This window comes from Ammospiza nelsoni, chromosome 1 (genome assembly GCF_027579445.1).
Source record: "Ammospiza nelsoni isolate bAmmNel1 chromosome 1, bAmmNel1.pri, whole genome shotgun sequence".
In the NCBI taxonomy this organism is placed as follows: Eukaryota; Metazoa; Chordata; class Aves; order Passeriformes; family Passerellidae; genus Ammospiza; species Ammospiza nelsoni.
This window is the reverse complement of record NC_080633.1, coordinates 150,369,024-150,396,828: the sequence shown is the minus strand read 5'-3', so window position 1 is coordinate 150,396,828 and position 27,805 is coordinate 150,369,024. Positions and strand designations below refer to the sequence as shown.

General features: G+C 40.6%; 1 protein-coding gene across 3 annotated transcripts in view; it reads left to right on the top strand.

Annotated features, from left to right (window-relative positions):
- Positions 1 to 27,805, top strand: part of PTK2 (protein tyrosine kinase 2) — a 129,512-nt gene that overhangs the window by 3,987 nt on the left and 97,720 nt on the right. For all 3 annotated transcript variants that reach the window (XM_059477578.1, XM_059477586.1, XM_059477570.1), the window contains exon 2: positions 20,566 to 20,792. In XM_059477578.1, the coding sequence (XP_059333561.1) occupies positions 20,566 to 20,792 (227 nt within the window). The remainder of the gene's footprint in view (positions 1 to 20,565; positions 20,793 to 27,805) is intronic.

The window sequence follows — 27,805 nt, the reverse complement described above, 5'->3', positions numbered from 1 at the left end:
GTGATAGGTGATCACTAAGAGGGACACAGTCATAGAAAATGGAGTAAAGGAAGTTGCTATGAAGGCTGTAGGCAGGTAAATAATCTCTAAAGAAAGATATCCTGCTTCTTTGCCATAGCCATTGTATATCTAACATGGAAATATAATTGTTCTTGTGTATAGAAAGGAAAAAAAAACTATTCTGTTTGTATGATTGTTCTGCTACATCTTCTCAGTGAGCTTCAGCTGAAGTGACTGGAGGGAAGCACCTGCTCTTGCATTTTTCTTTGCTCTATAGGTGTAGTTTAGGAGTGACATTTGGTGCTTTTCCCGTGGTGTCTGAGGGGAAAACAACTGGGAAAAGTCTGGTCTGTCATTTGTCAGTCTGTTGTTGGCTAACCACATGGGCTACATTGGCCATTTCCTTCTGAATGGTAATGTTGCCTAAACTTTTGTTAAACTTAGTGATAACTTTGTAGCTTCTTGAGCTATGAGACTTGAAAACCATGAAAAGCATCTCTTCAATTCCTGTTTTTTGGGGAGGTTTTTGTAGAAAGAAGAAAAATAATGTTAATCTCATCAAACCACTAAATTTTATAGGCAAAAAGTTCATAGAAGCACAGAATGCTTTGGGCTGGTAGGGACCTTAAATATCTGTCTAGTTCCAGCTCCCCTGCCCATGGCACCTTCCACTAGACTGGATTGCTCAGAGTATCATATTCCTGATATGCCTGGATATATTTAAAGGTGGAAAATAATCTGGAAAAGCAAGGGGAGTTCCCTTCCAGTGTTACAGCACAACGTGTGGTAGCTCAATATTCTTGAAAATACAAGAACTGTGCAGCTCAGGGAGTCTGCTGCGTTCCCACTGGGGTGATTGTTCGCATTCAAAGACGACTGGAATGGAAGATGGAGCTGGAGATATTCTTACAAGAAAGGAAAGTGATTGTTTTAAAGGGCTGGGGGAGCATTTGCTGTTCCCTGGGTAATGGAGATGTGTGATCTTATCAATTGTAGCACCTGGTAATGAGCCAGTGAAGCAGCTTGGAATTAAATTCTGAGCTGCCTGGAAAAAACCTGAAACTTCAATAAGGAAAACAAAATGTTTGAAAGATCCTTTTAAAGAAGGATTGGAAAACAAGTGTAACTGTGAAGTGTGGAAGTTGGAACCCAAATGAATGTTTCATTGTTGGAAATGATGCATTAAGCGGAAAAGTTAACCAGGAGTTTATCACCCTAATTGCTTTCTTATGCAGTTTATATTTGAAATTTCTTTATCACAAGTCCCATTATGTGTTTGTGTATATTTATTTTCTGTATGTAAAATACATCTACAGACATGTGCATAATTTGATTTGCCCAGTTAAACTGGCAAGACTTGCTGTATTTCAACATTAGGTACCAAAGATGATCTCTTACCTGTTTTTGTGTTCTTAGCAAATGCATTTAATTGGGCAATGTCTCTTTTGGAAGCTTTTTTTTGTGGGACTGTGGTACTGAAATGAGCTTTTGTGACTGGTGTTGTATTTGTAAGAAATGTTTTAGGTTGTCTCAGCTCTTCACTTGATGTAGTGCTGCTGAAATTGAACAGTTGCAAATTCATGTTTTGTAAAAATGTTGATATGCCAGCAAAGATGATGTACTTTTCATTAGTTGTGTGGAAAAAAACCCTCACTCGTATTCCTAAATTCATGACCTGATACGGATTTGTTCATGGAATTATTAAAAACTGGAGACTTTATAGATTAATATACACTATAACAATATATAGGGAAACCTGTACAAGCTGCTGAATTCTATAACCCAGCACAACAGCCAAAAGCCAGACATAAGGAAATATCTTTGTTAAATACTATATAAAAGAAGCTTAAGTACAGGACATCATAGGAGTATTTGCTTATAGGAGTTACAGAAATACTGTATCATTCATGAAGATTTCATCATCGTGCTAAAGCAATGAGATCCCTGCAGTATCTCCTGTTGAATCCATGTTGAGAGCTGCCAGTGCCAGCTTTCCCTGCTGGGTTTGCAAGGACGGGGCTTGCTGAGGTCTGCAGGTGATTGAGGTGTGGAGGTCACTGGTGGTTGCCCAGCATGGATTTATTGGCATATGGAAAGAGGGTGGGATTGTCCTCTTCTGATATTTAATGTAGCTTAGCACAGATAGTAAGAAAAGCATTTCTGTGTGTATTCAGTCCTGCTGAGTCATTTTATTGAAAATAACCTGTAAACAAACTTCCCTTTCCCATGTATTGATTTGATAACCAAGGTTTGTTACTTTATCAGAAGGGAGATTGGTTAATCCTCTCCCCAGGCACTGTCACTGCTTTCTGAAGTGTTTCTCCTGCCAGTGATTTCAGATCCATAACAGCAAGCACTGGGGGTTTGTACTTCCTATTTAAATTGGAATCTGCTAATGAAGTGTTGTCCCTTGATTTACCAGGGAAATGTCTAAGGAGAAACAGCTTTTTCCATGGCCTGAGTCTCCTCATCTTGAGTGAATACAGGAGTAAAACCAGTGTGTGCTTCAGTTCTGCTGTGCCTTGGGACAGCAGCTCACAGCACCTGAGCTCTTCAGTGGTGTCTTGTGCAGCATCACATCAGCAGGGGATGAGGGTAATGAACTCAACAGTGGCATTTTGAGACCCAAAGCTGAACTTTTTACTTCATGTAGAACTAAAAGTAAAACCAGACTTTCCTCACTTGAACCATACCTCTCAATAAAGTAAAATTAATCACTGAATTGCCAGTATTTTGTCATGGATTCCCATACCATTTGAGTTTTCTCCTTTAACATCCATCTAGAGGTCATAGGAGCAAGGAACATTTTCATCATAAGTGATTGCAGGGTGAGTAATGGTCTGCAGTCCTGTTACATCTTTATTTCTGGGAAGGAACTGGGTGTGGTCTGTAGCTTCTTTGCTGATTTTTGAAGATAAGGGGCAATAGGATTGAAACTTCTCAGAACTTTTCTGCTAATATGTTTGCAACTCAGCAATGATCTGTTCTTGCTGGTATGGGGAGATAGTAGGAATCATGTTCCTGGAATCTCTGTGTTCAGCTCAAACGGGGTTTTGTCTCAGCCTGTGTCACGATGGTTGGTCAAGATAATCTGAAGAATTGCAACAAAGGTACTTTGGAGTCGAGCAGCCTTGTCAATTTGATCCTAACAAAGATTCCTATGCAACAAATTGCATTGCCAGGTACTTGAACAGCAGCTTTTTGTCCATTCAGGTGTTTGATTGCAGCAGTCCTGACTCATGCTGGCAGAATTAAAAGGTCTCTGATTTATGGTTCTGTAGAGCTGTACCTGTCAAATAGGAGCATGTGGATGCTGCAGATATCCATCCCAGCCCCTCCCCAGAGGGAAAGGGTGACAGGAGCTGTGTATCTGTTCCCAGTTCAGGGCTGATTCCTGTGTCATGTTTATCATGAGAGCGGCAAAGAAATTAAGATTTACACCCTGAGCTGTTCCAATCAGTGTCCTGTGGCATGGAAGTGGGATGGGCACGTAGGGATGGTGCCTGTCAGGTCAGTGAGTTAAGGTTTTATCAGCTAACCAGGTTCAGCAGAAGGTGGGCTTTTCTGCATGTGCTTCTGAAACTAAAATTAGGGGGACTTTGTTCTGGTTGTAATTGTGAGGACTTAGTGCCTGTGGTGTTCTTAGACAGAGTTGGGAGGATGCTGTAGAACCTCAGAATAGTTTGGGTTGGAAGGAATCTCCAAGATCATTTCACTCCAACCCCCTCAGCCATGGGCAGGGGCACCTTCCACTGTCCCAGGCTGCTCCAAGCCCCATCCAAACTGACCATGAACACTTCCAGGGATGGGGCAGCCACAGCTTCTCTGGGAACTCTGTGCCAGGGCCTCATCACCCTCACACTAGAGAATTTCTTCCTTGTTCCTGTCCTTGAAATGAAAGATTTGTCCCTTCAATATTTTGCTTTTATATTTCTTAAATACATACACATAATATTTCATAGACTATCTAATTTAAAATATATTATATACTGTTTTATAGATACAGAATATAAAAACTGAATATATTAATAAAAGGCATCGTCAGGTCTTTTGGTAGAAAAACATCCATTATTTTTCTTCTTTCCAGAGTAATTTTGGTGTTTGTATAGGTTCTGGTTTTATGTGATACTGAATAAACTTTTTGCTGGTTTTGGTTGCATTAATTTAGTTCTTCTGGAACAAGCTGTGTGGCCTGTATTGACCAGTAGTGTTGGACTTCATGTTCAAAGTACCAAACTTGCACATCTAAATATAATTTAAGTGTCTTTTGTCAGTCTAGGGGTGCAATAAAAATGCTTTTAGGATAATGTTCTAATCTGCCACATCTCACTTCTCTTCCCAGCTCTGGCTGTGATACATTTGGGCAGTTTAAGTAATCTCCCACACTGATGAAAACCAAGGTGTTGTCAGGAGCACTTGCTGTGGCTGTGGCTGCCAAATCATTTCTGTGCTAAACCCTCCTTCAGGTAGTCTTCTGCTCAGAATTATCCAAATCCTTAATTGCTGATGCTGAAATCAGCCTGGAATCTCTGAAATTGTTCCTTCCTAAAATTTGAAGGGATAATTGTTGTCCTTTCTCTGTGTCTGGTGTGTTCTGGGAGGGAGCAGTGACTGTTGGAGATAGGAATGGGAATTATCTGAAATCAGGAACAAGCACACCCTGGGTGCTCCTGGATACACAGCAAGGTCATGTTCACAATTCCTGTTCCATCCTGTAGGAAAAGCCAGGCAAGTTAAAACACACTTCCTGTTTATCCAGCAGAGAAAAGCAATGGCAACCAGTCACTTCTGTTTAATCCAGATTTATCTCTAGTTTGTTTTTTTTTAATGTTAAAATCACAGCCAAGCCAAAGTAAAATAAACCACAGTGAGAGGATTTGGGTGTAAATATATCAGGAACAAGATAAAAAGCATCAAAATGGGGAAAAGCTCTCATACTTGAAACTGGCTGTAAGATGGGATCAAACTTGGGTCTGTATTTATGAGTTCACAGAGGTCAGAAATACTGCCTGAAGGATTTTTAAATCCAGGTGTCTCAGGTTACTTGTGTGGTTGCAAAGGCTTGTGCATCTTCAGAAGAATGAGAAACGAGGACAGGTTTGAAACGTGCAGTCACAAATCTTCTGTGTTTTTTCAGCATGGTATTGGGAAATTCAGGAAAGATTAGTATGAACACAGTATTTGGAGACATAAAATTAAGAGGGAGGACACCAAACCTCAACTTAAAATAGTTTTTTTATGTCTGCAAAGAATAATAATTTTATTTTATGAATCAGTCACTGATGTCTCAATCCAGTGAGTATTTTCCTGTTCAGTGGTAGGAATATAAACAAGAGTTGTGATTTTTTGGAATAATGCTACATTTTGGGAAGTGAGAGTCATTCCCTTTCCCTAATGTGGAAATTATCATGAATTTCAGTTTTGTTGCTGTCTGTGGTACACGTGATGCTTCAGCCCTACAATAATTGTACAAAATAATAGTTAATCTATAACTTTTTGTAGGTTATTACCACAAAATTCTTGACTATTTTTCCTTCTCTTTTTAGAGCTCTCCTTGCTCTGTATATCCAGTCTGCACTCACATAATTAATGTTGCCAGTTTTGTTGTAAATGGGAATTAAAATGTGCAGCTTTATTTCTTTTCTCTGCTAGGAAAGTATCTCAGATCAGGCAGCGAGACTTGAGCTGTGCCCTTCTCTTCTCCCAAGGACAACCTCCTGCTCTGCAATAAAGCTGCTCATAAAATGTGTCCTTTGTGACTGACTGGGCAGATTTTATAGAGCTGGGTCCTTTCAGGTGCAGATTTTATTGGGCTGGGTCCTTTCAGGTGCAGAAATCTTCCTCCTTCCTCATCCAGGGCACTCAGCTACTCCAGCACTCAGCACCACCACACTTGTGTATTCCAGTCTGCTGGAAATCCACAGGGGTCGGTGTTGCTTTGGGTGATCAAGGCCCTACTGAAGAAGAAAAGTGGATCTGGAACACTTTAGGTTGTGGATTTGTCAATTCTGGCCTGTATTTTCTTTGTCATTGATGGTACAGTGTAATTTGGCACTAAATTTTTAGATGGACTGTTATTTTTTCGCTTAATTATTACTTTGTGGGTTTTTTCTTTTTTCTCTTTCGTTTCAGACCAGAGAGGTGCTGTTTGTTTTATCACTGTGAACTGTTTTCTTTAGCATATAAGAGAAGATTATATAAATGTTATAATAACTTGATTTATAAGCTCAGAGCTTTCTGTCAAAACAACATGTTTATAGTCATACTCCCAGCCTAATTTGTTGTCTCCTTTTAATCTTAATTTTCTTGCATTGAAACAAACAAACATGGAATTTAAGCCTTTCCTCTAAAATATCCTATAAGAATTGACAAATTCTATCCCAAATAATTTCTTTGTAAATACCTTGTATTGGTGTACATCTTTGCTAAGTGCCTTTTAAAGCATTGAGATCAATCTGTATGTTTCATATATGCTGTACAGCAGTATATTGTCTTCTTTAAATTAGACTCTGAAAGAACAAATCCAATTTAAAATTTATGTCTTACATCTGAAAAATGAGGGAAAAAAGTATTTAGCATTTTTTTTCTGGGCATTTATCCAGTTTCTAAAAGCAACAACTCTGATTTTAGGTTGGATTTTTAACATCAGATATTGAAGGTGACAGAACTTAACAATGAAGGCAGACACATCAGGGAAATAATTTAACTTTTTTCAAGTCCTGTCCTGTTAAATGCTATGACTGAATTGTGATTCAAAGGAAGATGCAGAAGAGATATTTTTTTAAAATTACCTTGATATCATAAAAGTGATGTAAATAAAGACTGAACCAGGGTTGTGTTTAGTTTTGGTATTAGTTGTTTACATCTCCAAAGTCTTTATGCTCTGAGTTTCTTTTGATTCATTAGAACAGTGAAGAATCTTGAGTTGTCTAGTTAAAAAAAAAATAAAATGAGCATGCACTGGTGTCAAGAAAAGCTTCCACAGTTCGAGTTGGTCCCAGAAACTTCAAATATGACGAAGAAGTTCTGAAATAAACTGAGTTTTCTGACCTTGAGCATGGCAGGGGATCATTGCAGTGAGTGGGGAAATGGGGCTGGGCTGTGCTGCCAAACCCGCCGGGATCTGTTCCTGGGGGATTTTTCTCTCAGCTTCACCCCCTCTGTGCCTGTCTCACTTCTGCTCTGTCACAGGCTGTGCAGCTCGGGTTCTTGCTGTGAAAAATGCATTTTCCACAAAGAAGGGTGGAACAGGGATGTTTTCAGTTGCTGTTAAGTGACATCTTAAATAAGGAATTAGTGTTGCCCATTAATGAATCAGAATTTGGTCTTTCTTAAAACTTTTAAAATGTGTAGGATTGCTGTAAGTGGAAAATAGTGGCTTGGGGCTGTTGGTTTAGGGGCTTGATCTTTATTTATTTATTTTTAAAAATTTATTTATTTTGCCTAAAGGGGTAGGGTAAACCATGAAGTCTCATCAAGTATGCTGCTCTGTACTCTTCTTTGTATTAGCAAAGTATTCTTCTGTTCACCTCTTAAAGTGGGAAAACTAATTTCCTTCTGGAGTGTGAAAATCATTTGCAGCTCATTTCTTCAGAGCAAATCCTATTAACTCTTGATGTCTCAGGTTTTCCTCTCAGTGGTGTTGTCTTTGACAGAAGAACATAACTGCGTTTTAAGTGAGCTTTTCTTGTGGAATTCCTGTCAGCCATGGAACTCACTTGCTAAGTGAAATATTCTGCAGCTGATTAAAATGTAATGAAATCATGTTCCTGACAAATGCTGAGCATCTTTAAAGACCATACTTTGACATTTGCAAAATAATGGGAAATAATTAGAGGTTAGTTGTGCTTATGCTGCTGTTGGCTGTGCCAGGCATATCTCAAATTAACCTTTTCCTTTACATTTCATTGTAGTTACTTGTTCTGTCATGTGTTCAGTTGGTCTCTGGTGGAAAAGAAGCACCTCATTACATCTTAAAAGTTCCTGTCACCTCTTTAAAATTCCAGTGCCTGGCGGGAGAGCTGTGGATGGTGCCGTGATAGTCACTGATCAGCTGTCTTGTTGATTTTGGTGCAAATTACAGGTGCTCATCGCCTTCCTCAGATGCAAACAAACCTTACTTGTTTATCCTGTTCCCGCAGAATTCCATCAACTTCTGCCCCTTTAAAGATCCTTGGTCTTTTTTATTCACATCTATCTGATTAGTTGGTCAAACTTGTCCGGGTACCAGCTAACAGTTGATAAATGCCTTTAAAGAAAGAGGAAAAAGTTGGAAATTACACTTGAATTTGTAATACTGGTATTTTTCACCTAATTATGTTTGTCTTCTTCATTTCAGTGGAATAGTTGTTCTTCATCTCCTACTTCTTCTCTGTCCCCCTTTGCCTTTCATCTTCACTTCTATCTTGACCAGGTATTGAAAATCAGTAAATGTTATTGAATAGATTAGCAGCAGAGGCTTAGAGTGTCAGTTTTAGACTGTGAACCCCAAGAAAAATTAAACCCCCACCAAAACCAGAAAAAAATAAGGCCAGACTGATTTATTCTGTCTTAATGTGTAAAAGCAACTCAAAAATCATTTAAGCAGTAGGGCTCAGAGGGAAGCAAGGGCTCCATGGTTGGGGAGAGTGGATGAGGAAATGCTTGGCAGGGAGGAAAGGGGTGGCAAATTCTGCAGCTTTGGCAGCAGCAAGGACAGATTATTAAGTTGGTGAAGCAGCCTCTGGTGACAACTTGCTTGCCTTTGAAAAATTAACTCAAACCTCTGTACAAATACACTCTTCAGAAATGACCATTTATCAATTTTGTAGCTCCTAACACAGGCATGTCTGAGAAACCAGACAAATTCATTTAATGATCTTTGGATGTTAAACTATACATGGGAACTTAAACTGTGTGCAAGAAAATATTTTTCACAGAAACTTGAAAAATAAGGCCTGAGTGATGGGACATCTTTAATTTTCTTAGTTTTTGGTTGTTTTTTTTTTTTTTTTTTTTAAACATACTTATGTGAACCCTTATAAAGGATCAGACTATATTCAGTGTAGGCTTTTTGGATGTGTTCATAGATGGGCTTTTTTTCATAGGGTTGTTTATTTTTCTGAGCTGTTCTATAATAAAAATAGTTTTCTTTTAGTTTTCTGACTTCTTTTAGTTTTCTGACTTGATTTCAGGCTTTTCTAAGCATGGACATCATTGTTTTGCACTGGCATCTATTGACTTGATAAATGTACTCTGTGCAAAACCTTCCAAGGCTGTGTAGCTGTATTTTCATCTGAACTTTTTGGAAGCCCCAAGGGTTATATCTGACCTTTGGAACAAGTCCAGGAGAGACCATTAAGTTGATCATGGGGCTGGAGCACCTTGGCTATGGAGACAAACCAGAAGAGTTGGGGTTGTTCAGCCTGGAGAGGAAAAGGCTCCAGGGAGAGCTTGGAGCCCCTTGCAGTGCCTGAAGGGGCTACAAGAGAGCTGAGAGGGATTTGGGACAAGGGCCTGGAGTGGCAGGAGGAGAGGGAGCCACTTTAACATGAAGGACAGGAGGTTTAGATTAGATATTAGGAAGAAATTCTTCCCTGTGAGGGAGGTGAGGCCCTGGCACAGGTTGCCCAGAGAGGTTGTGGATGTTCCATCCCTGGAAGTGTCCAAGGCCAGGTTGGATGGGGCTTGGAGCAACCTGGGATTGTGGAAGGTGTCCCTGCCCATGGCAGGAGTTGAAATGAGATGAACTTGAAGGTCCCTTCCAACCCAAACCATTCCAGAATTCTGTATTTCACCTTCAATTGCAGAAGCAAAAAGTGAAGCTTTTATGGATGTTCTTAATGTTAAAATAATTTAACCTATCAGTGATTGTCTCTTTGGACAGCATCTCCTACTTGTGACTCTCTCAGGAGAATGTGTGAGCATCAATGTTATCTACAGCCTGTCCTTAGATTTCTTCATTATCCACTGCATTGGAGAGTTCTAGAGAATCTTTTAATATCAGTTTATCCTTCCTTGTGGATCTTGTAAATATTGATCAAGCTCCCATCTGGAGTCCTGCCATTTTTAGGCTGCCTTCACGAGGCTCCTGCTCTGCCCCTTCATTATTTTAGTTGTGCTTCTCTGGACTTTTGAACAATGCAGAAGATGTTCTGGAAATTCCATTGACTTTTCTGTTGAACCTTAGGGCTAAAATAGAAAAAAATTAATCCATAATTCTCTGCTGGCAGGGGTTGTGTAATGCTGAAGACACCCCTTGCCTTTAGTAAGCATTGACAGAACCTCTTCCAAGTCACAAAGATCCCAAAGACCCAATTTCAGGCAAAAATTGGTAATCTGATGAAAGACTTTGTCATCTTTGAATATTTCATAATTTTATTAATTTGTGCAGTTTTTCCTAATTCTTGCTCCTATTCACTTAAGGTAGGGTTTAAAGTGTTTCCAGGTACTTCTGACCCTGGTACCTCTGACTTGCTGCATGTTTATGGTATGGAAGGTGTATTGTCACAACATCCAGGTTTTGTGCAGAAATATTTTCATACATACTAAAGCACACACACTCCTTGCTGAAGGAGATTGTTCTTCTGTTTTCTCTCTAGCTACTGTGAAGTATTTATTTTAAAATTAATTCAAGCATATTAAGAGCACAGATTGCAAATAGATAAGAACTCTGCTTCCTGAAGCTCATGTGCAAAGGTGTTTTAATTGCCAGATCCTTTTGCATTGTGTTCTCAGGCCAAGTCAGTTCAGCATTTCAAAACTGCACGTGTACAAGTGCATCCCCCCTCTCCAATTAATATTCCTGTGTGTTCTAGTAGAGGCTTGAAGGGGGATGGATTGATACCTCTGTGTGTGGGGTGTTAGCTTATGGAGGTGTCTTGTTTGTGTCACACCAACTTAATTTATTACCACCTGCTGTTTCTGCAAATGGTGAGATTGTCACACACAAATTGCATATTTCATCACTGTGATGGTGGGAATTGATTTATTGTTTCCAGGGAAATAATTGAATAGAAGAAAAATGCACTGTAAAGTAAGTTGCATCTTTATGAGCTTCTTACTTAATACCTGTCCATTATCAAATATATTCTAAAAAGGTGCAGTAAATTCTTGTGGGGCTGGTGAAACCTGCTGACTTGGTGCCTTCAGGTGTGCCTGAATATCTCCACCATGAAGATGTTAAACCATGAGGATGTTAAACCTGTCTCCTTTGCTCCTCTGCCATGATGAGGATATGCTCACACTGGTGGTTTGGGACCTCAGTGCTGCTGGGTCTGTGCTGATCCACCATGGATGGGCTGTCACAGAACCTGCAAAAACTCATTTTACTTCTGAGTTTGAAATGTGTAGCAGTAGAATTAGATATTTCTGGTATTTCTGACCCCATTCCCTGTTGTTTGAAATTAGATAACAAATCAATATCTGGGTTATCTCAGGTGGGATGAGATGGATTAGATGGAGCAACCCAAACAGTTGCTTTAGTGGAAGAGGCTGATGTGGGTTTTGGCACAGGCTGTGTTGTAATTATGGCTCATGTGTTGCAAAGCATGATGAGGTTTTGAGCCAGGGTGTCTCCTGTCAGGGGGGGTTGGAGAGGAGATGAAAATAGTGCCACATGTACTGTGATTGATTATTCCTGTGGTGTTCTGCATGATTCCTTCCACAACTGGAAGTGGCAAAACTGAGGAAACTTAATTGTACTGAAGCTTGTCTTGCTTTAGGGAATTGAACCCACCTCTTCCAGGTTCCAATTAATTTTTCTACCACAGACCCAATATTTTATCCTTTTAAGTACTAAATTCCACTTTCAGAGAGCTCTCTTTAAGGAAGCCCTAAATTAAATGTATTTGGGCTGGTTAATACCAGTTGGAATGGCTTCCTTCCCCTAGCTGACAAACCTCAGGAAATAGTGACTCAGTTGGAAGTAGAATGGTCTAATGGCAGCTGTTACCTTCTTTAGCTCTTCTAGAAATTTTAACCCTTCTGGTCATTTGTGTCTCATGCAAAGCCAAATTTTTAGCTGATCTGACATATATAGTGGAGATGGTTCTGAAAAATGAATTTGTTTTTCTAACATCAGTTCTTTGGTAAGCTGTTGTCTGAGTCCTCTCTGTTTACTGCAGGTTGAAGAAACCCCTAAAACACACATTCTGAACCCACTTTATATTGTAATCATGTTATTTTGGTGAGAGCTTTCCCTTAAAATTGTGAATTCCTTATTTCTCAGTAGAGTATAAATGTCAAACTTCAGGCCCGGTGGTATATTAGACTTGCTTTAATTAATTAAGAAAGGTTCAGTAGCCCTGTGTTAGATTGAAGGTAAAGGACTGAAAAGTGCTTTGACTGGACACCAAAGGTGTTCTCTTGGATGATTCCAATTTTGTGAGCCTTTCAGTGTTGATGGTTCCATTCAGAGATTTAATGATGCACTCACTGGAAAACCCCACCAGAAACCTCAGAGCTTCATTGGGATTGAAAAGAGCAAAAGCCCTGAATGCCCTTCCCTTAGCAGGGCAGTGCACAGCACAGAAATCCCTTTTTTCTGGAGCGAGTGTGGGAGCAAGGGACCCTGTCCAAGGCAGAATTCCAGCTGTCCAAGGCAGAATTCCAGCTGCAGAATTCCAGCTGGTTGGTGAGTTCTGGGTTTGGATTCAGCCCTGCACTGCACGTCAGGAGCACCCACCTGGGATGGATGCACTGGTGGGGAATCCATAAATTGTGTTCTGATCCAAAGCAGTATGGAATCATTGGTGCTGACTCCAGGAGCCTGATGATCTGTTTGGAGTGGATGAAGTGTTTTAAATTGCCTTTTTAAGGCTTTATTATGTTTTGTTGGTTTTTGGTTTTTTTAAATACAAATCTTGAAGTGGTCCATGCAGTGTATGTTTATCTGTTTCTAGCTTGACTTAGCCAGAGTACAGAGTAAGGAATCATGTTTTTCTTGATTTCTGCCTATATACCAGAGGCTGTTGTTACTGGCTTTGAGAAACACCTGAGTCAGAATAAACCCAAGGAAAACTTTTTACAGGTCATTGAATTTTGTAAGAGGCCATTGCCCTGCCAGCAACAGCAAGGCTGTTGTCATGCTGTTCCTCCTGAACACTTAAGTGCCTTTTATCTCACACTTAAAATTATTAAAAGGTGTTAAACATTAAAAGATAGCTGGAACATTTTGAATTATAGGCTGGGATGGTGTCATTCAGTAATATAAAACCAGGAGTTCCCAGGTAAAATCGAATGGTGGCCAAAGCCAAATGTGTTAAGCCTTGACAGTGTGTAGTTGGGATATCTCATTGCTCTCCTCAGCTGCCTCTAGTTTCAGGGAGTTCTGGTTTTTAATTTCAGTGAAGCAGCCTTGCATCATCACCATTCTCATTAGTTTTTACCATTCAAGAAGGACAGTAAACTCTTCCTGCTTCTATTTTCTTCTAAAGCTGTTTGGAAGAACAGCTGGGCTATGTGGGTCCTCCTTGGAGCAATATTTCACACAGGAGTGTTAGAAAAGATTATTTGAATTCATTCCTTCAGTCCCATATTTCAATTTTCATAGCAAGGGCTGCTGCCAACAAGTAGTGCAGCTTCAAAATACACAGAAATTAATTTAAATCTTTATTTTAAAATTGCACAGTTGTTACTTGCTCATTTCTCTGGTGTCTTTTGAAATAAAACTGCACCCCTCTAATTCTCCAGAGTTTTCTAGAAGCAAGCAACAGAAAATTCAAGGGGAGATTAGTGTTTATTTGAATTTCAGTGGTGCCAGGGGACCACAGTGAAAGTTCAGAGTGCTGTTGAGAAATTAGGCAAGTATCTAACTGGATACTGTGTTCTAATTAAAGCTTGTACAGACATTGATTTTCTTGTATTCCCAACACAACTGATGTTTCCTCACTATTTAATTTTTTAATATTAAAAATAGAAAACGGTGCTGACTCCAAAGGGAATTGCTGATAGCGCAGATTATGTAATGTTCCAATAAAATTGGGTTAAACTGAGTATTTAAAGGTACATTAGGGCTTAATCATGTGGGATTTTTAGTGAGAAGGATGGGAGGTACTTTGAATGCAGGCTGGATGAGCACAAGACTTTTTGGGACATTTGGAAAATTGCTGCTTGACAGGACAAGCGTTTAACCATTGGTCTGTCCCCTGAAACTTTGTCAATCCTGTCATCCCAAGGTGCAGCTACCCCAGTAACAGCACTCAGCAAAATCCACTCTGAGTTCTTCAGCAGCCTTTGACCATAGCAGCTGTACAGGGAATATGGCATGGTTTAATTTAATTTAGGTGATGCATTAATTTATTTATACTTTGTTTATTATTGATTTTTAGTGAGTTATCCTTGTCTTACATTTACAGGCCCAGGATTGTCATATTGCTTCACTTCATGAGGGTCTTGTAGTTCATGCTGTGTCTGAATTCCTCCTTCATGCTTCCTTGAATGTTTAATCTCCTAAAACATTATTATAATTGAAATAAATGTTCCCATATTGGCAATTTGTATTGCTAAACTTGTTTTGACTTTGGTTTGTATTATCTTTCAACTGTATTGAGACACAGATTTAGTAACTTTTCAGGCAATATTCCCTGAGGGGGAAAAATGGAATTGCCAGTACTGGTTTTCTATTCCATACTAATGCAGTGAAGTACATGGTGAGATGATTTAGGCTAAAATAGGTACTAAGAACTTGATTTTAAAATTGTTTTAATGTGTCTGGGTTTATACTTTGACCTGAGAACCTTGATAAATGCTTTTGACTACAAATACTGCACTTAAAAATAAATACATTTGGAGTAGGGAGAAAGCAGTGACCAGGGAGGGACTAAAAAGTGGCAGCAAGAGAAATAAATAAATAAATGTGTTCTTGGATGTAGTCATAGCAAATATTACCAAAACCAGTGAACATAGCTGAAAGGCAGGGTAAAGTGGAACAAAGGATTGCTCCTTTTTTCTTTTGCTTTTGAACATCAGCATTAGCTGAAAGAAGAAGTACAAGAAAAATAAACTCAGCAGGGAACAGACAGGGACATTCCAAAGTGATTTTTGGAAATAGCTGAAATTACTGAATGTCTTTAAAGGCTAAAGTGATGATAAAAGGAAAAAATAGCCCTTGTCCTTTCTTTCTGAGTCCATCCCTAATTTGAAATCACAAATCTGATGGTTTTCTCCAGGTTTCATCCTTAAATGTGTAACAAGATGTTGACATCAAGGAAATGCAAAAAGGGCTTGTCACACACCTGGCACCTTTGCTGCTTCTGTGCTGTGGATGTGTTTGTATCAGGTGATGGAATACCAAAAGTCAGCAATGTGCTGACTCTCAACACAGGCCCCAAAAATACAGCCTTTGTCATGGGGATCCTAGTTAAAATTGTACTTTACACCTTTCCTGTCTGTGAGGTTGAGATAGTCAAGTTAATATTTGCAAGGTGAGTTACAGCAGGATTTAATACAAGCTGTGAAAATGGATTGAGCTTGAAATGCACGAGATGTTTACTCTCTGATGTGAGATGTATTCTGGATGATTTATGATTTTAGAGTGTGAAATAAATCCTTAATTTGGTTTTTATTGCCAAATAACAAAATTTCAGATGTTGCAAGGCACCTGTGGAGATTTATCCTCCTCTGCCTTTGCTCAGAGCAGGGTCAGCCTACAGCAGCTTGCTCAGGACTGTGTCCAGCTGTGATCTGAATACACACAGATGGAGATTCCACAACCTCTGGGCAACCTGTTGCAGTGTTCAGCTGCCTGTGTAGTGCAAAACCTTTCTCCTAATACTTAAAATGGAAATTCCTGTTTTGTCCCTTCATGCCCAAATAAATAAATGTATCACTGGGCACCATTGGGAGCAGTCTGGCTCCATCTTTACTGCATTTACAAATTCACACATTTGGAAAATCTCCCTGAGCTTTTTTTCCCCAGGCCAAACTATCCCATTTATTTAAACCCTTCCTTCTATGACAGACACTGAAATTCCTGACCTGTTTTTGTGGCCCTTCATTGGACTCTCTCCATAATGTCCCTGTCTCTCTTGTCAGGATGGGAACAAAGCCCAGGAGCCTGATGGTTGCAAGGACACTTTGCTGGCTCATGGTTGGCTTGGTGTCACCAAGATATCCAGGTCCTCTGGAAAGCTGCTTTGCAGTCAGTCTGTCTAGTAAAGCAGCTGTTTGTCTGTCAAAGGTGCAAGCAATCTAAATCTAATCTTTTATTTACTTTAATAATTAAGTCATATTTGAAAGTATTTTAAGTCTTGCAGAAGGATTATTGTACCAGGACCAGAGAGCAAAATGAACTCTGAATCCTTACTGTATTCTTAGCTTTTCTAACAGATTTTATAGATTTTTTCAGATTTGTATAGGTTTGAATTTAGATGGACCAAGTTATTTTGCAGAAATGCCACCTGGAAGGGGCTTTAGCTCAGAGATGTCAAAGCTTTCAAGCCTTAGATGGGGATCAGAATGTAGAGGTTAAAGAATAATAAGATTTCATGGTATCTACAAAGGACAATGTGGAGTCACAGTGTGAATAATGTGAGTAATTACAGCTTGGTTCCTTGTAACATGAACTTGTTAGCACTGCATTGTTGGCCATCAGCCAACACTAATAAGAGGAAGTGTTGTTTATTTTTTATATTATTTTTTATTATCAAACTGCTGATGTTGAAGACATTATTTGCATTGAAACCATTTTCCTTATGAGATGCCTCTACTATCACTTTATTAACCAATTTGCAGTTAATTGATTTAAATATTTTTTAATGACTTTTGACTGTCTCATTAGTGGAAATTATTTAATTTCTGAGTACTCAAAGCTCATAGTGAAACGTGACTTAGAACTTTGATTGTGCTACTGGAAGTCATAACACTGACTTTGTTTCTGATATAGTCAGCAAATGTGGGAATGTGTCAGGAGGAGTTACACTGAGAGGAAATAACTTCTAGACAGATTCAACTTGCCTAAATCTCAGGTACTCCCACCACAGTAAAGAAAACCCTCTCAGCAATAGTAAATACATCTTGTGTTGTAGTCTGGTACAACTGCAGCATCTCAGCAGGGCTGGTTTGCTTTGCTGGTTTGCTTTGCTCCTCCCCCAGTCTTGGAATAGTCCTTGACATTACTGAGAAAACACAGGGGTTTCTCTGAAGTGCAAGCCCTGGGAGAACAATAGTCCTTCCTCTTGGAAGCTCTGAGGGATGCTGGCACAGAGCCTTGCATACAAAGAAATTTGACGATGCTTGACTTTAGACCATTAGCTTTTTACACCACAAGATCCAATAAAATACAGTAGAATTAAGTCATAGAATCATGGAATGCTTTGGGTTGGGAAAGATCTTGAAGATCATCTAGTTCCAGCTTCCCTGCCATGAGCATGAGCTCCTTTCACTAGACCAGGTTGCTCTGTCCAAAATTTCTGATTTATATGCAGTCTAAATCTGCCTTCTTTTAGTTGACTGTAGCTTGTTTCTGGCCCATGGTAGCACACTCTACCTGTCTATTTAATACCAAGAGGATTAAAACTGCTCATTTAAACTGAGATGTGTAATTGCAGCATTACTCACCAGTCTGGTTTGAATTTAGAACAGCCCAAATAAGCATCGTGGTGTTGTTACCTGAGCTTTCTTTGTATCGTAAAACAACCAGCAGCTCTTGTAAAGTAGTTGTTTAACAGCAGCTGTGTTTTACAAAGTTTTGGCCTGGGGCAGAGTTTTACAGTCACACTACAAGCTCAAACCCTGGGGCTGGTTTTAATGGGAATGTTAATAGGTCCATAAGCAGGGATATGGCATGTGTTTCTATACCTGGAGCTATCAGATTTATTGCTGCTTTGGTGCTTCATAAAGTAAACGTTGGGCTTTTTAAAAGAAGTTGTAAGGAACCAGTGATGATCAAATACTGAAGGAAAACTGCTATTCTAATTTTGTGGAGGGGGTTGTTTTACTTTGAAAAACCTCTGTGAAATATAACCGTGTGAAAACGGACCCTGTACCCAGTACTGTCAGTCTGATGTCTAATTCCACATTTTGATGAATATGGAAACATTATAATAGTGGTTTGCCTGTCCATTGAAATGACACCTTGTAAAGCACTTCAGTGTGTAGGTACTGGAGTCTTGCATTGCTTTCCTGTTTGCTGCTCCCAAGGGATGGAGATTGTCCATATTTAAGCCTATGGCTAGACATGTAAATGCTTGGTTTGGTGTTTCCCCAATAGCTTTTCTCCCTCCATAGCTGTTCTTCAGCCACATAAAACCTGATGAATTGTGTATTAAGTGGCTGGAGTGTGGTGAATTAATACTAAAGCAGGCATTCTTATGGTTCTCTGGGAAGACGTGACTCAATTTCGCTTTGTGTTGTAGCAATTCTCCCTGCTGTCTGCTTATGTAAACTTTAAATAAAGCTCAGCAGTTTCACCAGTGACCTTGAGGTAGAGTGGGTTGTTCTGAAGGATGCAGAGCATCCTGTACAAGGTCAGTGGCCTTGTCTGAGCCTGAAAACTGCAATTTCACTCCAAACAGTTGGAAGTTGGGATTCATCTGCCTGAATTTGTCCTGGTGAAACTCCCTACCCTGAGGACCTTTGGGGTTTAGCAATGGCTATTTTAACCTTACAGGAGAGAGTCTTGCACTTTGGAGCTTGTATAGTCTTGTTGTCTTGGTGTTACTGTGCCAGAGGGGAGATTTTGGTGCCTGTTTCAGCTTTAAAGTCAATGTTTGTGTAAAAACAGCTCACGGGCTCCTTTGGTGAGGAGAAGTCAAAGAGTTCCTGAGGGGCTGCTGTCATTTTCAGATCTGTGTCTGTTCATGAGGGGTAAAGAGGAGGAGAGGCTTTAATTTGGGTCTAAGGTTGGCTTAATTAATTTTAATTTATGGCCAGAAAAGAGGAACAATGAAGCTGTAGTGGTTTCTTGAGTTTTCACAGAGATAGGAAACTGGGTGGGGGGAAGTCCCTCAAGGGTGAAACACTGGGGGAATGTTGGGAGAAGCTTCTCCTTGGCTTCTCTCACCATCTCCCCTGAGGGCAGGACATCAGAGGCCTTTTGTCTGTCCAGTGTAAGTTCCTGCCTTTCCCTTGGATTAATGCAGTTCAGCCATTTATTCAAAGAGGTAAAGACATCCTGCCCAGATGGGCTGTTGTTTCTTCTCTGTCTGGTGGGTCAGAATTTCATAGATGCTTAATACTTCCAGTCAGGTTTTAGCCTCACAAATGTTATCTACGATCTGGAGATTTCAAGCACTGATATTGCTGGTGCTAATTCCTGTTAGCTGAGCTCATGGTTTGTTACTGTGGCTGGTGTGGGCACAGCTGCTGCTGGAGGGGAGATGCTCTCCCTCACCCTGATCACTGCTTCTCTTCCTGTTCAGCACCTCAGGCATGGAACTAAGCCAGTTCTGAACACCAAATCAGCTGGGTTTTGTTTTGATTTCCCCCCCCCCCCCCCCCCAATAGTTTTCTGAGCCATTTTTTGGGCAGGTGACAGGGTGATGATGGCTGAAGCTCTGAGGGGCAGCCAGGCATTACAGGAGCTCAGCTGGAAGCAGGGGGGTCTCTCTTGTCCCTCTCAGTGAGGTGAACCAGGGCTCAGACATTCAGTTTACTACCAGCAAGACGTTCAGAGCGCTTTGCCAAAAAGATCAAGTTTAGTTTATTTTTAACTCACATTTTCAAAACTGCCTCCCTGTGAGGAGGAGGTAGGGAAAGCTCTGTGCACTTGCCCAAGGCCTGGAGCAGAGCCCTGCAGTCCTTTGCTCTCTGCAGCCAGCAGACTGGAATGATGCTCTGGGCTGGCAGGCAGGGAGGAGGTGCTCTTTGCTCTTTTTCTCTTGGACTGCATTGATTTCTCAGACACCATCTGCTTGTGGCTGACTAATTAGAAGCAGTAGCCAAGAGGCAATTTTCTTCTTTTTCCTTTGACATGCAGACTCATACCACTGTGCCTTTTGCCATCAGACTTTGAAATCGGGCTAGTGAAAAATAAAACTTAGCCACTTGTTCAGAAATTGCTGAGAGGGGGGATAGCTGTGATCTGAATGGTTCCTCACTGAATAATGAACTTCAGTCTGGGTGGGTTTGTGTGCCACTAGTTCCCAAACTAGAACAAAAGGAGTGAAGATTTCATTGTTTTAGCCTTGGAACAGGAGAGCCTGGTGTTGGTGTGTGGCTTCTTAGTGGGGAGCCTCCAGTTCAGTGCAGGGGTTTCCTTATCCCTCTTTAGAGGTTTGTTGTAGGAGCAGACTTGGCAAATTCTAGGGATGAAAACTGTTTGAACTGAAAGCTGCTATTTGGTGTTGAGGGCTTTGTCAGGGACCTGGGTTAAGTCACTGAGAAACAAATGGAAGAGGTTTTGCTAAAGATACTACTTCTGTAAATAATTGTGGTGTTCAAGTTCAGATCACTTGCTCCAAGGGGCTTTCAGTTTCTCTGGTAGTCATCTGGATAAGTTTTTATGTTTGTAGATGCATAAATATTTTAGTTGCTTTCCAAAAGGAAGTGAATCTTCATGGTTTTCTGGTAAATGCTTTGTATGAAGAAGTATAAGATTCATGCATAACTAAAATTAATTTCTTTCTTTTTTTTCCCTTTCCCTAGAATATGACAGATACCTAGCATCTAGCAAAACCATGGCAGCAGCTTACCTTGACCCAAACTTGAATCACACCCCAAGTTCAGGTGCAAAGACTCACCTCAGTACTGGCATGGAACGTTCCCCAGGGGCCATGGAACGAGTCCTGAAGGTTTTCCACTACTTTGAAATCAACAGTGAGCCAACAACGTGGGCCAGCAACATCCGGCATGGAGACGCCACCGATGTCCGAGTGAGTCCCTTTTTTAGCTTTCTTGTGCCATCCTTAGCTGAAGTGTTATCTTCAAAAATGGGAGGTAAAAATGGGAAGCAAACAAACATAAAAGTTTCATGGTTTATTTTAAAATAATCTTAACCCTTTGTATATTTTGCATAAAATCAGGAACTTTAAGTGGTACCAACCTGTGTGACACCTCAAGGCAGGGATGAAAGTGACATTAAATGACATTTTGCATGTTTTAAAGAAATAATAAGAAATTAGTGTGTTTAATTGTAAGATGTGTGTATTTACGTGCTTAAAATGGTTAAATATAATGTGTACATCACTTAGGGAAAGAAATACTGTTTGGTTTTTCCCCCAGACAGTCATTCCATCCTCTCCCCCTCTAGTCACCTGCTGCTTGTGTTTTTATAATATTGTTCTTCAGTTCATCTATGGAAAAACCCAAAAGTTGTGACTTTCTAGAGAATAAGTATCTGTAATCTTTAGAGTTCTGTGGAAATGTTATATATGCATGAGAACACTTTATTGTGACTTACATCCTCTCTAATGTTGTGATCTTACCTTTTCTGCATTTATCCTTTAAATTTTTGAGGTTTTGTGGTATCTAAACTGTAACTAAGCCTAGTTTAGCATGTCAAATGCTTTTGTGGTTTGCTTGTTTTTTAATTATCCTCCAAGAGCAGAATCTTGCAGGGTGGTAGGTGGTGTGTGGGGTTGTTTTCTGCTGTGAGGTACTTGCTGTGGAAGCAGGTCCCCATCTGCTCCTTCCTTCCAACAGCTCTTCAAATTCCACTGCAAAGATTCTGCTGGGGAGAGAGGGTTGTCATGGAGTGATGGAGACTTGTTTCTCCTTCTATCCTCTATTAATTTTCCTTTGTGCAAGAGAAAATTAAATTAATAAAAAAACACGAAGAGTTTTCAATGTTTATCTCCCTTTCCCACTATTTATTTCCTAGCATGGCTGTATGTGCAAAGGCCCAAGAGAATTCCTCAGTGGGGGAGTTCTTGTAATCTTGAACACAGACCTGTGAAATCCAGGGATTTTCATTGGTGATGATCAGAAAATCTCTCTTGTCAATTCAATAAGCTCCAATTTGTGTTTAGGGATAATGTAGTGAGCAGAGGTTCAGCAACAGGAATCATTATCATCAATTGCATACATATTTTATGTGGAGTAAAGTTTTTTTGGGTGCCGCTGGAAATGTTCTTGCTCCTTGACTTAAGTATTAATGGTTTGCTATCTCTAATCTGATTGATTTGTTTCATAAAGTGCATTACTCAGTACAAGAGGAGCAAAACTATGTCTCAGTATGTTTTTAACCTTGCAAACCTCTCCTGTGGATAAATGTCTAGGGCTCTTAATGTGGTACTTGAAATGAAGGCTGTCTTTCCAGAGAAGTATGTAAAACCCTGGAAAACAAAAGCAGATATTAAGTCTGTTTTTTTCCAGCTCAGGAATACCTGTGGTTATGGACTTGAAAGATACAAAACTTGGATTTGCTAAGAAATTCAGTGCTGAGTTCAGTTGGCAGTTGTATATTGTTTTTGAAAGCAAGAATATGCCATTTTTTAATAAAAGCAGGATCAAAAGAACAGGCACATAGCAGTTACTTGAGGCTTGCCTTAATTTTTAATTTTTACATGTATTTTAATTGGACGGATACTTCAAAAAAAATGGGTTATTTGTATTGTTCTGATGGGTTGCTGTTAAACTTCCTTCTTTTAGCAAATGTCCTTCTTTTGTAATTTTGTGCAACTGGGACAGTGGCTGTTGAATGTGAATGTGCAGGTAGTAAAGGTCTAGCACTGATGTATTACCATGACATTTATTTTAGAAACAGTAAACCCTTGTTGGAGTACAAGCCTACATTCCATTGGAATGACTGCTGTTCGACCAAGCTGAATAATTTAAGATTAAAATAGCCTGTAAGGTTTTTATGCCTCCTTTTGTGGAGGATACTCTGCCATTTCTTCTGAATTACAGCTTGAGGGAGGAGACTGGAGCTGGGGTTGTTTCCAAGGAGCTCTGAAGGAATATTCAAAGGTGAATGTCTTTGGGACAGCTCTGCCATTAAAATGAAAAGATATAAAGTCTTCCATGGCTGCTCCCTGGTCAGCACAGCTGCTGGTGATAGCTGGGCAACATTTCCAGTATTTGGGGTACATTCCCAGTGTTAGAAGTCACACTTGGTCAGAAGTCTCCAGATGAGCCAGTTAAAGGTGTTTCTGCTGCTAAAGTCAGAGGACTTTATGGAATCTACCCAGGGAAAGTAAAGTTGGAATTTTCTTTCCTGATTTGTGATTCCTGACATCATCTGTTTCTAAGAAAGTGCAGTTTGCCTTTGAGAATGAAGGATATGTTTGAGAGTCAAACCAGCAATAAAAAAAAAAAAATCTTAAATATCCTAGAGTGTAGAGTAGAAACAGTGATTTAGCTGTATACCTTCTATGCAATTCCTTGGTCATAAAGGTAAACACTTTTTATTAAAACTTAGGTGGCTAAGCTCATATGAACAGAACTCGGCTTTCTGTAGGAGTCCTTAAAAGGCTGGGCTGTGATTTCCTTGCTGTTTGTTTTAAAATATCTTTCACCAAGACAGCAGTGTGGCTCCACATAGGCTTTGCTTTGAGGAGAACTTTGGGCTGTGCACCTCTGCTTATTCTGGATGGATTTAGTCCCTCAAAAACTTGTATCCTCAGAGGGATGAAGGCTGTGCTCTGCAGTGGATGCAAGAGCAGCTTCTCAATTCTGGGAACTGCTTTCTTGGATTTCAAAGAACTGGCATGCTCTCATTACCCTCTTTTTCTTTGGTGTTATACTGAAGACATGCTTCATTTCCAAAAGAAAGAAAAGGCTTTTATGGATGTGCAAACAGTGGTCTCCTCCTGTGAATGTGTATGCAGACACAGCCAAACATTTGCCAGGGGAAGAAAAGTTGTTTATCTTCCTTGTTTATCTTGGTATGGCTTGTTTGGATGTGGTGTCTGGGTGCTTGTGCACAAAGGGATTTCCAGGGAGGGAATGCAGGGCATTCTGTGCCCTGCTCACAGCCTCAGGTGTGGCATGTGAGGAGGTGGCTGTTGCTGAGATGGAATTTTTTGGTCTCAAGTGCACCCTGAAAGTCAACACTGCTACTGGGTCTTGATCAGCACTTAGGAGAAAATCACCTCTGTTTTCAGATATGGTTGAAGCAGAATTGTAACCATCATTAAGGAAAAAAAAAAAAAAAGACTGCGATGCATGTAGCAGATTGAATGGGTAGAGAAGATCTGGGATTTTTGGAAAATGGGCATTGGGAAACCTTGTGTGAGTCCTTAGAGGTGACTTTTTATAAAGTGCAGATCTTCTGTGCAGTCTCCTTTCCCATCCCAGAGGTGCCCAGCTTGCATCAATTACACCTTTTTTAAAAGTTCTAGCCTTTAAAGCTTGTCCTTGATTCTTAACCAGTTGTTGTGAGAAGTAAAGACATTATTTATGTGGAAATAACGAACACAAATCTCAAACCAGGTTATTGCCAGTCATGTGTTGTATATTGATTATCAGAAAGGTTTTTTTCTTTCCAATTTTGTTATACTGTCTACAACCTAAGCTGGATAGAGATAGCATTAAAACATTTAACCTGTCAGATTGGTCCTTATTTTTGTAGTTGAAGAGAAGCATGGTTAGAGCTCTTGAACAAATAAAGGTAATGTTTGGGGTTGCCTTAACCTGGTCACAATTCAGATCTCCTTCCTTTTCTATGCAGTACCACCTTGAAATGTCAGCTTCCTTAGTGTTGACAGAATAAGAACTCAAAAAGCTGAATTTAACAAGTACAGTAGCTAAGGGGAAGGATATTATCTAACTTTACAAAACCCTAAATGCAAGAAGCATTGGCTACATCCCATCCCATCCCATTTGCAAAAAGACCAGAGCAAATTCCTCAGCTTCTCTGCCCACCTGCAAAACCCTGCTCCTCCCAGGTATAAGGCACATGTGCAGGTTGGAAAGCTGTGTCTGTTCCCTAAGCTGAGTGCTTTAGGGGAAGGGCTGAAGCACACTCAGCTGGGTCTTCACTGAGCAGTTAATTCAGCTGTTACTGTGTTCCTGTGTTGCATCTTCTTTCCTGTCTGCCTCTCCCATTCAGTCCATGCTGTACTTTCCCCTATTGGTGCAAGAGAGCAGAATGTTTGAGTGGAGATCCAGTTTGTGGTGGAGGAATGGGAAGATCCTGCAATGCAAAGGTTTGAAATTCAAATGTTGTCCTGGTAAAGACACGAGTGTCATTGGCAGCTGGGCCAGCTCCCTCTTGCTGTTTGTTTTCTCATGCTGCCACTGTAGCTGTGCTGGCACAGGTGGTGTGACTGTTTTGGCAAACTCATCCAAGTTTAAATGAATGATTGTTTTGCTGTTGTTGCAAATCCAGATCAGTTCTGTAATCTTGTTAGCTGCATTGTCTTGCACCCTGACACAGCTGAAAAGGCTGGGGGGAGAAAGGAAATGCCTGTTTATGCTGGCACTGAGGGGACAGAGTATTAAAGCCTTGTTGATGAACATCCCTTGTCATCCTCAGCAGCATTCCTGGTTTCCAAGCATTTCCCAAGAAGGATATTGCCTGTTCTGAAAAAGGGCAAGAGGCTTGTCAGTCCAGCCTCAGTGCCAGATGTGATTCCACCCACTCACCTCCAAGTCTCCTTTTTCAAACCTGGGTTATTTAGAGCCAATGTCTGGACAAAAGGTGCCACACATTGACTGTGGCTACTCTGGAGCAGATCTGTGCTGCCCAATACTGATCCTGAACTCTCTGCTGCCCAGCTGTGGAATGGCCAGATGTGCTTTATTGCTGCTCAGTTCCTCCCAAGCCAGAAGCTTGAAGAGTTGTAGGAGAATGGGCATGGGGTGGAGCTGCTCTGGTGTTTCTACTGCAATCTGAAAGGAAATGCAAATATATTAATTGGATGAGTTTTTATCTACTGGGTTTTTCTTTTAAAATAGATTCCTACTAGATTTAAAATAGGTTCTTACTGGGTTTAGTAACAGGGAAAGCAGCTTGGTCACACAAAGCTCTGTGGAAAGAGGCTGTGAGTGCTGGCAGGAGTCAAAGCTGGATTAATATTTTTGGTGAAGTCAGCTCTTTACAGCAATGGTTGCATATTCAAATCTCATTTCTGTGTGAGTGCAGTGATATATGTGCTTTGAGGCAGTGGAATTATTTGATGTACAGAAGCAGACTGGAGTGCAGTGATTCAAACATCAAATAGATGTGTGTAAAAAATGTATAAAATCATTCCTGGTCTAATATAAGAGCTAGAAAATTGGTGTGATTTACCTTTTTTCTTTCCTTTTCTCTGCTGTGTGCCTGCATGAACTGCACCAGATAACAAGGCATAGTTGTATTGTTACTTCGTAGGTGCCTCCCTTCTGAGAACCTGAGAAAAGTAGCAAGAATTCAAAATTTTGAATCTTGAAATGTAAACAAAAAGGTGTATGGTATAGTGCTAATCAGTATACTAAGACTGAAGTACCCTTGGGCTTTGGAATGGCTGTTTTACTTGTGCAAAATACTCTTGATACCCTCAGATGAGACACACATGCGAAATAACATTTTAAACCTAATCTCAATAGCCCTTTGACATTTTTCTGAAAACATCTAGATGTGTAGATGGGTTCAAGTCAATGTCCTGCATCAGTGTTATAACTGTACAAAAACTGGATCCAAGGGGGCTCTCAGACTTTGCCAGGGCACCTGAGGATAGGGAGTAGTGAAATACAGAATCACAGAAAAATCTGGGTTAGAAAGGACATTTAAAGGTTGTCTATTCCAGCCCTGCTGCAATGAGCAGGGACATTCTCAACTTCCCTGATCAGGTTGCTCAGAGCCCAATCTCACCTGGCCTTGAGTGTTCGTGGGGATGGGGCATCCACCACATCTCTGGGCAGCCTGGTCCAGTGTTTTACCCCATCACTGTAAAAAACTTCGTAAATCTAACCTAAACCTTCTCTCTTTCTATTTAAAGCCATTTGCCTGTATCCTGTCACTTCATACCCTTGCAGAAAGTCCCTCTCCAGCTCTCTTGGAGCCCCTTTGGGCGCTGGAAGGGGCTTAAGGTTCTCTCTGGAGCTTCTCTTCTCCAGGCTTAGCAGCCCCAGCTCACCCAGCCTGGCTCCATGGGAGAGCTGCTCCATCTCTCTGATGGTCTTGGTGGCCTCTGGACCTGCTTCAGGAGCTCCATGTCCTTCCTGTGCTGGGCCCCCAGGGCTGGATGCAGCTCTGCAGGTGGGGTCTGACCAGAGGGGACAGAGGGGCAGAATCCCCTCCCTCACCTGCTGCCCACACTCAAAACTAAATTTATTGTCAGCTTTTCAAACAGCATTGCATTAATTTGGGAAGTGTGCAGTAGGATCAGAAAAGTGCTGATTAATGCAAGAAGACTGGAAAGCGGGGCTGTAGCAGCTCTGCTCTGTCAGTGCTGTCAGTGTGTGCTTGGAAGGTTCCCTGTGGGATTCTGTGTGGGTGTGAGAGGTATTTGGGGTGACAGATGTGAGCATGGTTGAATGTGAAAGGCTCTGAGGCTCTTGGGTGGATGTGCTGCTTGGGCTGAGGTGTCTCAGTGCTGGGATGGTGACAGGATCCTGGCCAGCAGGACAGTCTGTCTGCAGGCTGTGCTTTCAGAATTATCTTGTTGGGCTTCAGGGGCAGAGTTCTTGTGCAGCCCCATCAGTTTCCCAGTCTTGTTTATCATATGATACACAAATGTGCTTGCTGGATAAGCACAGGAATGAGAAAAGAGGAATGTGGGCTTTGTGCTTTGACTGTCAGTGTTATCAGAGGACAGCCCAGATTTTGGTATAGCGGGCACATTCTCCTGTATGAAAATGATAAATTAATTTTCATCAGACCTTTGCCATTTACTTTTGTTCAGCTTTTCATTTAAGCCCCCCATATAAATCTGTCATCAGGAGTTGCAATACTTGATATATCAATAGTGTTTGACATCTTTGAAGTGCTGCACAAACATTAGCACGCTGTGCCTCTGTCAGA